This window comes from Rhododendron vialii, chromosome 2a, assembly GCF_030253575.1.
Source record: "Rhododendron vialii isolate Sample 1 chromosome 2a, ASM3025357v1".
In the NCBI taxonomy this organism is placed as follows: Eukaryota; Viridiplantae; Streptophyta; class Magnoliopsida; order Ericales; family Ericaceae; genus Rhododendron; species Rhododendron vialii.
In genome coordinates, this window is record NC_080558.1 from 45,092,650 (window position 1) to 45,104,852 (window position 12,203).

Genomic DNA, 12,203 nt, shown 5'->3' on the forward strand with positions numbered 1-12,203 from the left:
TTCAGTTCTTATTTTTCCACTTTAGTTGTTTGGCCGGCTGTCTCCAAAACCCATTATTTGAAAACCCATTTTCCAAATTTGAAGATGGAGAGCAAAAGGCAAAAAGGGCTCCGGAGGAGCTTTTCCCATTCCCATTTTCCCATTTTCTGGCACAACCACGTGAAAAGACATCAATACCTTCAATGTTTTGGGATAATTCCACAAAACCTAGTTGAAGAAGGGAACGAAAACAGAGCTGGGAAGGGGACAAGGGTTTGATTCGAAGGATTGAACTGTTTCTCCACGTCTCATTCGAACCCATTAAACAAAAGTAGGGTTCATTTCGAAGTTATTCGAAAGAATCCCATTTGGATAAAAAGAAGGGAAAATATGAAATTAGGGTTTTTAGGGGGTGGGAGGAAGGTGAAATGGAAGATGGGGACATGTTCTCTGTTTCTCCGAGAAACCCAGTTGCTAACAAGAAATTTAAACCATTATTTACACATATTATTTCACAATAAATAACTAAGGGCAACATAGTAAAAAATCAACCCATAATTCATTTTCATCCATATCTCCCAAACACTACTCATGTTGCAAAATACATTCTGACCATTAATTCAAAAAGCCAAAAAGCTAAAAAGTTAAAAATGAAAAGCTAAAAAGTAAGCTCCCAAACACCCCCTTAGTAATCTAGTCTTGACTAATATGAGACCTTATTTTTATCGGGTTATGAAATAAGCTTGAGTTAATTTAACGTGAGTTTTTGTCAGCACATATCACCGCCTTTGTGGATTTGACTCTCCGGTCTTATCAAATATTGTGTTACGTCAATCTCAACCCTACGCTTAGAGCAATTCATTATTTTAATACTAGAATTCCGTCACTCAATCATGAAAAGGGACCCCAAAATCCAACGGTACGGTCCAATCTCAGAAAAGATATACCAAGAAATTGGTTTTCTCTAGCTGTTTTGGATGGCTTTCTGGCTTTTCTTGTTGTTTTGGTTGACATCTTCCCGTCATTTTTTAGTCTTGGGTGACATTTTTTCGTCTTGAGTGGCTTTTCTACCGAGTGACATTACTCCGTTTAATCTTTGTTATCCTATCCATTGAAATGGAGAGACAGACAAGACACAAGATTGATTCTATGAATCAAGATGATGTCCACTCACATGAAGAAACGTCATACATACTCCTATATAGTATGTGACTTTTTATACTTCTTCCGTCCTTTTTTTTAGAGTCCAATATTTTATTTTGAATTGTTCCTAAATAAGTGTTCATTTTGTAAAGTTGGTAGATAAAATTTGGTATATTTTTTATTTTGCTCCTAAAAGTAGATTTATTTTGAAAAGTTAGTAAGTAAAAATATAATGATGATGTCTCTGTGGAGGGTGAGTAGGAAAAGTAGAGGTAAAAGTTGATATGGAATGTATAATGATGATATCTGTTTAATAAGTTGGAGTTACGAAGCTGAACACTTAAAAAGTAACGGAGGGAGTATTAATCTTTTTAAACAGTTACAAAGATTAAACGGAACAATGACACATCGGCATAAGCCACCCAAGACCTTTGAAAAGAACGGTAAGACGCCAACCAAAACAGTGATAAACCGGAGGAAAACCTAACTAGTTCGATTGGATTAGTGAGTTTGCTATCTACATAATTGACTAGAGATTCAATTCTCAGAGTCAGTCCGCGGTAAGAACGTAATCTTTTTTGAATCTCTCATTTCCGATGTGGATGGTCTACTTTTTACAGGACCGGGAATGAAATTAGTCGAAATACACGTAAGCTGGCCAAGACACCTCTAGTGGTCCGGGAGAAAAAGGAAAAAAAGAAAGAAAAGGAGCTACTGTACAAGTCTCCATGCGTGTTTTTTGCGTGTTCCTATTAAAGTGTTGAGATCTTATGGATCCTAGTAGTCATCGTCAAAGGGATTCAACTTGTCGGAAAGATCGGCTTTCCCTTTCTTTCACCAAGGTACTTATAAATTGATATCTGACCGTAAGTTAGTTTGGGACACTATGTATTATAAAAAAAATTAAAAAATTAAATTTCAAATGTTAAAATTTTTTAAAGAAAAACTTCGATTTCTCACAGTTGAGTTGAGTTAAAGTCAATTCATAGGAATAAAAAAATGCAACGATCGGTAAAATGTAAATGAAAAGGTCTCCACCCATTGCATTCGCCAACAAAATGGATTAGCAGATCAGCAAATGGTAACAAAGAAAAACCTCACATATTTTCAAATGGAGGTGACCTGATTTTTAGTCTTTGTTACTCGGATTTCTCCTCTGTTAAAAAAAGGAACTTGAAAATTTTCGGTCCATAACCGGGTTCAAGTATTGATAGTTGATTGAGAGAGCTACAATTATTTTTTAGAGGTTAGAGCACTCGCGCGATGATGCTTATTAAACTTTCGTCCTGACAACATGATGAAATGTCTATAAAAATTATGTGATTCTAAAGTCAATGCCTCTTGACTTAAAATTAGTAGCGTAGTAAAAATAGAGTATATATAACGAACAAATGGAAAGCTACAATTATATTTTAGAGGTCTGAGCACGCGATGAAACTTAGACTTTGTTTACAAAAATGTGATGAAATGTCTTATAAAAATATGTGTGACGCTAAGGGCATGCTTCTTGACGTAAAATGGCATAACAAAAAATTTAGAAAATTTATACTCCCATAACGGGGAGATGGATGGCCGGCGATGAGGTAGTACTGTTGTCACTTGTTAGCATCAAAAGTTTGAGAAACTTTTGTATGAAACGGGATAGGAGGGTGGTGGTGTCCTCTTCTGGTTCGTTTTCAATTTCCGACCATTTCCCAAGCACATTTTGATGACTGGCCGCTTCGTTCATTTTGTAGAGCTTGACGAGAATATTACAATCTTGCCAAAAATTATGTTCATCGGACTTTAGTAGATACATGACTTACACATGTGAAAATTGAAGAAAATCAAACACTGGGTTCCGATTCAATATGTTTTTGGATCTAGTTTTTGCTTTTCTTCAATTTTCGCGTATGCCAGTCATGTATCTACTAAAGTCCGATAAACATAATTTTTGACAAAATTAATGTTCTCACCGATATCTAAAACATGAATGAAGCTAATTATCAAAGTGTGCTTGAAAAATAGTCGAAAAATTGAAAACTGACCGGAGTGGGACACCATCACCTCTTCTATCCCAGTTTCATATGAAAGTCTATGCCTACGCGTTAAATATCTATGGGGAATCAAAATGGGCCAATGGCGACTCCGGTCAAAAAGGCACAAATAGTTTTTCGATAAAATTCCATGTTCATTTTGGCTTTCATGATTATTTTCACTCTATAAAATACTCCTACAAGAATATACAAAGAAGAGATTTTTGTCTGATTATGTGAGACTTTTGAAGGAGTCAAGCCGAACATATGGCTAAAGTGGAGAATTTTTTTTGAAGTCATTCAACTCCGTCATTGCGGAATATTACGGTAAGACCAAAGATGATGTTGGTGCATTCACGTTTTTTGATAACTCAGGTGTTCGAGTCAGCATAAACGTACGTCGACAAATTTTTGGGTATCAATTTCACCACTCACTTTTAGGGATCCCAGTTAAAATTAGACTAAAGCTCCAAAGAGGTTTTGAACTTATGATATTAGGAATGAGCAAACTCCAAAGTCGTGAGTTTTGACTACTATGGCGCAAACGCTAATTGGGGTGATGTTGGTGCATGTTATACCGATGTTGGTAATAAGTTATTTAGTCTTGACTAATACGGGAGCTTATTTTTATCGGGTTATGAAATAAGCTTGAGTTGATTACTCAAATCTCTTTATTTATTTTTGTAAGTGACTTGTTTTCTTTGGTTTTTGTTAGAAATTGACGCAACGGAAGTTCAATTTCGAGTTACCTTAAGGTAGCGACATCGGATCGGCAAAGGCGTTCTACCTCCTTGAGAGCTTGCTTGACAGAATCCCACGAATCCAGCGTGCTCTGGTGATATGTATACTACCAGAGAGTTATACACCCATATCCAAATTCTAAAAGACCAACAAAATTGAGAGAGAATTTTTCTGTCCCTCCATGGTTCCAACAAAAGTGATTTTATAGCACTCTCCGATTGAAAGCTCATTGACAGGGGAAAAACCAAAGAGCTTGAAACCTCCCACGAGAAACCAAAAAGCTTGTAAACACGGCCATGAATTTGTAGGTTATCACCCTTTTGGGTTTCCACTTTCCACCGTATAACACTTGTGCTCCCCAAGAAAAACCCCTGAGTTGCGCACTCATGGGCACATTGATTATAGTTTTTATGACTCAGGCTTCATGCTCTTTAACTTTTTTGTTTTTTTTGTGCTTTGTTCGTCTTTTTTGAAATTTTGCTAGATTTGCATTATATTTTTTTATTAATTATCTGTCTCTTGATGAGTTTAAAAAGTAAAATAATTATGACTAAAAGAAAACAAAAGTTCACTAAAAACGAAAAAAAAATACGAAACAAGTGTCTTTTTGGTTTAAAGTATCGTTTTATACGAAATTTTTTCGACATCAGTTCACATTTTTATATTTTTTCGACATCAGTTCACATTTTTTATATTTTTTCTTATTCATCTCGTCGAGATGAATGGTTACCCTCAAAAATTATGAAGAAAATCTAAACAAAAAGTAATGAGAAATAAAAATTAGTAAAAAAAATTTTAGACAAAAATTTAGAAAAAATGGAGCCTCAAGGTGTTTCTGCCATTGTAAAAACATATCAACTAATACATAAAGACCACTCCAACTTTCCACTGGCGATGGGCTATTTAAATTTGAGGTAAATTAAAGTATCTTATGAACCCCACAAGAATGGATAGCACTTATTTGAATGGATTAAATCGTATTTTTGTTATTTTTAGCGAAAACAAGTGATATTTAGACATTAGTCTGAAGATTAAAAAAATATTGCTTCAACTCACCCTAACTAATTCTAATTTGAGTTCCCTAGTTCAACGTCTATTCTAATTTTTTTTGGTTATTGTTGTTTTAACATAAATGTACTCGAAAATATACTATTTGATATTCAATCAACGTAATTTTTGACATGCCTGATTGTCTCAAGGGATTCAATAATAAAATGATTTGATCATTGATAGGCGCGCAATATCGTAGATATGAGCGCCTAAGTAGGGCAAGTTAGCGTATTAGAGGTGCCTTTTATCTCATTTTTCGCTTGATGCCGTACTTTGTTTTGTTTTTTGTGTCCTTTTTAGTTTCGCAGGAAATAAGGCAGATTTAGCGCCACGGTTGGATTGCGAGCCCTTGAGGCCGAGTTACACGTCGCCATGGGAAGAATCGTTGCTGTTTTTAGCCCGAAATCAACCCGGAACGCATCGAAATGGACCCAAACTGGGCAAGCACCAAGGGAGGCTTGCCCGGAGCCCAATAAATTGGACCGGGGTCGGGCCAGCTTCCCCATAAGGTCTGGCCGGCCTTTGTGTGTCGGCTACGGCACCGTTTTGCCCCGCCGCCTCGATTTTTGTGTTTTTTTTTGTATTTTTCTGCAATCTCACATCGAAAACTCAACGTTTTTCCTCCATGAATTCACTCTATATAAACCCTTTACCTCTCTACTTCTCAATTCATTCAGAACTTTCGTTCAATTCACCTGAGAGCTAGTTGAAGTTTCCTAGCATTAGGGAAGTTAAACTTTCTCTACGTCGTTAGGCTGCCGAATGTTTCTTACATTTTGTTCAAGTACTCGCACTTCGGTAACTCGTACTGATTTTTGTTATTCATTAAAGTTGTTCGTTGGTACTTGTTTAATTTATATCTTTTGTTTATTTCATTTTCAGAAGCATGTTTTAAATTAGGTTTTCTTTTGTGTCTTGCTTAATGATGAGTGATTAATCGTATAGATAGAGTCGCGAGGTGATTAACACACCGTGGCCAGGTCGGACATGAGGTCGGACACATTTTGCTCCTGTGTTTGAAATAAAAATGAAAAGGCAATTTTAGGTTAGTAAACTACTTCCGTTGGACGAACCTAGGCAGCGTAGGAGCCCATGTGAATGGGGGAACGAGGGACCAAAACTTGTTCTCCGCTCGCATGGGTAAACGGCGCCCATAAAGGTTCGCATCTTCCGAGGTAGCTTTTTCTCTCTGAAGTCAAACGTTTTTAAGAACACCAAATGGAGCAAGTCCAGGACTGATTGCGAGTATTATGAACTCTGCTATCGTACCTCCTTTTTAATTATTTAAAAACCAAACAATTTCTTAAATTTAGTTAACCTCAGCAATCAAACGCAAGGGATGGCATCTAAGAACCAGTTTAAACAGTAATAATCAGAGTTTTTGTCAGCACACATCGCCGTCTTTGTAGATTTGACTCTGATTTTATTGATTATTGTGCTATATCGGTCTCAATTCTACACTTGGAACGACTCATTATTTTGGGACTAAGATTCCGTTAAGCAATCATGAAAAGGGACCCCAAAAATCCAACGGTACGGTCCAATCCCAGAAAAGATATACTCCAGGTGAGAAACTAGACCGGACCAAAATACTCCGTACTATTCAATTTTGTGGCTCACAATTGTTTAATCGGCCTTTCTAAAAAACAACTGTTTAATCTCAGTGTCACATAATTATGAATATTCTGTATGGATAATCTAATAATAATTATTTTTATTTTTTTTATAGTTTTCTACCTTTAGAAAAAGAAACAAAGACATCGTCCAAGACTCCAAGACAAGGAAGGGAGAAGGTAAACTCCAAGAAATTGGTTTTCTCTAGTTGTTTTAGTTGGCATTTTACCGTACTTGTTTGGTCTTGAGTGGCTTTCGGTTGGAGTGCCACTGCTCCGTTTAATCTTTATAATCATTTGCATTGATTAGTACAATTCTTTTTGCTAAGCAAAATTAAAATTCTAAAAAATTTGGCCAAGTGGTTATCAAAAAGCAATAAGTGCTCTTCCATGAGGTTATACGTTATATTCTTATAGAAGTTAAACATTCCAAACCTTAGGACCACTGGAGGTCATGCCCTGTTGTTACCTTCAAGATCCCATAATTAATTGAAGTATGTGCAAACTGACCTGGATATCCGGCTATAAAAAAGAAGAAGGAAGTCTGTATTGTTCTTCACAAGCTTATGACCATCCATTGCTCCGTTAATTGGGTATATTTTACTAACATCCCCGAGGTTTGTCTTAATGATGAACCTCCCTTACTTATGAGAAATTACAATGAACTTTTTGCGAGTGCAATTTTGTTTACCCTCCTTAAAAGAAGGTGAAACATTACCCTTTCTCTTATTGGTTGAAATAGTGTGGACTCTACCACAAAGTGATATCATGCTTACCATACAATGCACTTTTTGATAAGCATGACATCACTTTGTGGTGGGATCCACACCATTTCAATTCAGTAGGAAGGAAGATATGTTCACTCTCTTAAGTGGAGAGTGAACAAAACTCAACTCATTCCTTGTGGTTTCTATGTGCATTTCACCACTTTCCCAAATCGACAATAGCTTGTCCAAATACATGATGAAGATTCACTCGTTCTGACAATAAAAAGTACCATAAGAGACTATCAAGTCTCCCTTATTTTGGCATCATAAAGGGTAAAATTTATAAGAAATTATGTACTCCATCTTTTATTGTTCGAAAGAACCTTTTTTCTTTTTGCGCATAAATGACAAATTTATTACATTTTGAACAGATGTGATCTTTTTGTTATTTATTTTATGATTGAAAGGGTAAATTTATCAATACAAGACACTTTTGGCTAATTTCATCCCATGTTTCATCCAACCATTCTCTATTGGGTATCAATGAAATGAATATCGAAACCAACAAACCGAAAGGAATATCTGTCATTAAAGCAAATCTCAGAGATGTCAGTAAAATTTACCATTTTTTTTTTTCCCGCAAACCTACTTTTATTCCCATCTGATCCAATAATAACGACGTATACATAACTGCCAAAACTGACCCCCCTGCCTTTACACCTTTCATTTTCTTCTTCTTCCCACATTCTCTCTCTCTCTCTCTCTTTCTCCAATTGCAACTTTTCCTTTCTCTCTCTCTCTCTCTCTCTCTCTAGAAAATCAGCATCAATTATGCCGGCGACGGACAACCAGGGTTCATTCCTGAACCGCATCAGCATCCGCCGCAACCAGGTGGTCTCCATGGACAACAACCACGAGCAGGAGCTCGAGGACCTCGACCTCTTCCAGAAACACGTCGCCGACCGCTTCTCCGACCTCCTCCAGCAACCCCCCTCCCCTTCCTCCCCATCTCTCTCCTCCCCCTCTCTCTCCTCCTCCCCCCTCCTCTCCATCGCCTGGCTCCGAAACCTCCTCGACGCCTTCCTCTGCTGCGAGGCCGAGTTCAAGGCCGTCCTCGTCATGGGCCGCGACCCGGCCCAGTTCGCCAAACCCCCCTTGGACCGCCTCATCCCCGACCTCCTCGACCGCGGCGTCAAGGCCCTCGACATCTGCAATGCCGTCACCCACGGCCTCGACCTCGTCCGGACCTGGCAGAGCCTCGCCGAAATCGCCGTCACCGCCCTCAACCAGAACCCGATCACAGAAGGCCACGTCAGGCGCGCCAAGAAAGCCCTCACCTCGCTCTTAACCTCCATGGCCTACGACGACAAGGAAAATAACAGTAATAACAGTAATAGTAACAATCACCACGGGAAATCCACGGAGAGGAATTGGTCCTTCGGACGCGCGAAAAAAGCCGCCGCGGCTGGGGGCGGGAAGTGGAGCGTGGCGAGGTCGTGGTCCGCGGCGAAACAGGTATTGTTAGATTCTTAGCCATCAACCCATCTTAAAAACTTAAAGCTGTTAAATTGAGGCTGACTTGATTATTTATATTTTCAAAAATTGATCTAAAAGCTTAAGCGATTAGATAGAGGCTGACTTCATTATTTATATTCTCAACAGGTGCAGGCGATGTCAGCCAATCTGGTGGCGCCACGGGGAGGCGAGCCAACTGGGTTGGCCTTGCCGGTTTATATTATAAGTACGGTTTTGGTTTTCGTGGCGTGGGCGTTGGTGGCGGCGGTGCCGTGCCAGGAGAGGGCCGGGCTGACGGCGCATTTTCCGGTCCAGAAGAATCTGAGCTGGGCCGGGCCGGTGATTGGGCTGCAGGAGAAGATCGGGGAGGAGTGGAAGAAGAAGGAGAAGAAAGGGTGTTGTGGGTTGCTGGAGGAGGTGCAGAGGATGGAGAGGGTTTCTTTATCGTTGGTTGAATTCGCAGAGTCTTTTAAGTTTCCGGTGGGGGAGGAGGCGGCGGAGGAGGTTGCGGGGATGGTGGCAGAGATGGCGGAGGTTTGCCGGAGGATGGAGGAGGGTTTGGTGCCGTTGCAGTTACAAGTGAGGGAGGTGTTTCATAGGATTGTGAGGAGCAGGGCTGAGGTGCTTGACGTGCTTGAGCAAGTTGGTAAATTGAACACTCCAATTTCATATTGAATTGGGTAATTGCTCTTTGTACATATAGAGCAAATGGGTCGGATTTATTTTCCAAATTTGAGTTGTGGTAATTGCTCTTTGTACATATAGAGCTAATGGGTCTGATTTGTTTTGCAATTTTCGTTTGTTGTTTTTGAAGTTTGTAGTTTCTAGGGCATCATGTGTCCATGGTTGTTGAGGGCAAACGGGTAAAATGGAGCCTACATCACATCTAGAGAAGTAAAACAGCTTAAGCCATGAAGATGGTCTGAAGCATTCACTGCATTTTTTGTTAATTGTAATCTTGTTCTGTTTTGTTATGTATTTGTTAAAAGAAAACCACAAGCCTTTTATGTTCTCTCTCTTTTGTAGAAAATGTACATAGCAGCTTTCATTGCACATAAAGTTGAATTATGTAATGGCAATGGGTCTGCTTTCATATAGAGCAAATGGGTCTGACTTATTTTGCAATTTTGTTTTGTTGTTTCTAGTATCTAGGGCTTCATCTGTCCATGGGTGTTAAAGAAATGGGGTAAAATTGGAGCCTACATCATATATATATATATATATATATATATATATATATATATATATATATATATATATATATATATGATGGATGGATTGTTTTCAGAGAGGTAGAGATCTTAAGCCATGAAGATGGTTTGAAGCATTCACCTCATTGTCAGTATATGTAATCTTGTTTTGTTGTGTTATGTATAGTGTTCTGTTAAAAGCACAAGCCTTTTCTTTACATTTCTTTGAAGAAAATGTACATAGCTGCAGTTTCGTTGCACTGAAAGCTGAATTATCTAATGACAATGGTTGGAGAAAAATGATTTGTAGAACGGCATTGCAGCCCGTTCTGATGTTTATTTAACGTTTAAAGCAAATGTTCAAGTTTGTGAATTGGTTACTGGAAATTATAAAGGTGGCTTATTATGTTTTTTGTCTTTCCTTGTTCTGTTATCTTTTCGGTTTGGCATATGAAGTGATATAGAACTGTCTTGATGTTATTTAAATGATCACTGGAGTACTAGGTTGCTCCTTTTTTATTGGTTCATTGATATATTCTATTCATTTCAGGTCCCACTTGCCCCAATTTGTTTGGATGAGCCTAACCACACTACTTTATATAATCCACAAAATGGTTCTACGTGAAATTTGTTAGCTAGGTTTTTCTTATTGACGAGTTACATTAAGGTATAATACCTTTGTCGTCCTTTCATTAATACACAGCCAAAACAGTTTTGTAGAGTTATCTATATTTGTATTTAGATGCCTCAGCATGTGGCTCAAACGTTTGGACTTTGGAGTGTCTCTGTTTGAGTTTCTGATATGCTACATGGTTAACGGTCTCCTCAGGTAAAATTGCTTAAAATCTATTGTAAGCGGAAGACTTCTGCATCATGCATAGATTTGATAGTGCATCAATTGTATTTCTTTCAAGGCTTAAAGCTGTGTCTAGCCAAACTGAACATGATTAGCTACTTGAATATGTATTGGTTTGGGCGGGACTGAGAGCAACATTGAAACAAAAGCCATGAGCTCCTTGCCAAGGCAGCATTTTGTCACTTTCAGTAGATGATGCCTTTGTGTTGCAAGATACAAGTTAACCCTTCTCAACACAGAAAGAGATAGGATGTTTGCCCTTTTGTTGTTTGTTGGTAAAACAAATTGATTTACTTGAACAGTGAATCTCAAGCAGTCAAGCTCCAAAGTATATCTTCCCACAGGTCGCAGAAAGAAAGATACTTCAAAATTTTACCCAAATTTTCTCTGTTAGTTGAAAGGTCTCGAAATTTCTTTGCATCTTGTGGTTCATTCTACACAGATGTATGGAAGGGTTGAACATGTTGACCATGCTTGTCATCTGTGCAGCGTTGTTTAAACCCTTACTTGGCACAAACGCACACATACACTGGAATCTTTGAAATAGTAATTTCAAGTTTCAAATAACAATTTCACCATTGTTGCTAGTTCCCTTGATAACACTTTCCTGTTGATGATTTGTTTCCCTGCTTGATGGCCAGATACAGCTATCTCCCCACAATTTCAATTCAAGCGTCTCTGAGAATGAAGAAAGCTCAAGGAAAGTGTAGTGTCCGTTTTGTGGGGACAACGGTAAGTGCTTTGCGTAACATTCATGGAATTATAACTGATTATTTCCATACATCATAAGATGCCACTTTGTAGATAGATTCTGGTAATGTAATCCGCTAAAGCCACTTTTTTCACAGTAAAATCTCCATCAAGCCTAACATCCTCTTCGGCTGCATGCGCTGAACTTGTTTACTTAGTACTCTTTGGTATGAATTTTTGCGCAAAGGAAAAGATGAGTACAACCTGTGCACACTGGGGTTGGGGGATGCGTGGGTTTGGAAGTGCCTCAGATCATCTGGACGTTCTGGGGTATCGTATTATTTAGTGGTTGGAAACGCCAACATCCTGTAAGAGTGTTTGCAGAATGGGAGAGATGGAAAACTTTCATGTAAAACCTGGGAAGTGTTTGTCGAGACGTAAATGTACTAATAGAAGTCAAGTGTCAGATCAGATAAAATTTCTGAAGTTACTAGTATTATTGTATAGTTAGCAAAGTTTGCAAAAATAGAAGTGCAACACGATGTCTGAAATTTGGGCACGAATACTAGGTATTAGATTAACTTGATGCAGTTTAGGACCATTAAATGCCAAACTCTCTTGTGACTGTGAGTAAGACACTAGTTCTACTGTGCATGGTATGACAGATAGCTAGACAAAATAAGAATACCTAATCTTAATAGAAA

The 12,203-nt window shown here is 38.4% G+C and overlaps 1 protein-coding gene across 1 annotated transcript; it reads left to right on the top strand.

Annotated features, from left to right (window-relative positions):
* The first annotated feature begins 7,969 nt into the window (after window positions 1-7,969).
* LOC131314852 (protein ROH1A) lies at window positions 7,970-9,867 on the top strand. The gene is made up of 2 exons (XM_058343752.1): window positions 7,970-8,763; window positions 8,911-9,867. Exons 1-2 carry the CDS (start codon window positions 8,080-8,082, stop codon window positions 9,436-9,438), a joined length of 1,212 nt encoding a protein of 403 aa, XP_058199735.1. The 5' UTR covers window positions 7,970-8,079; the 3' UTR covers window positions 9,439-9,867.
* Window positions 9,868-12,203: the final 2,336 nt, after the last annotated feature.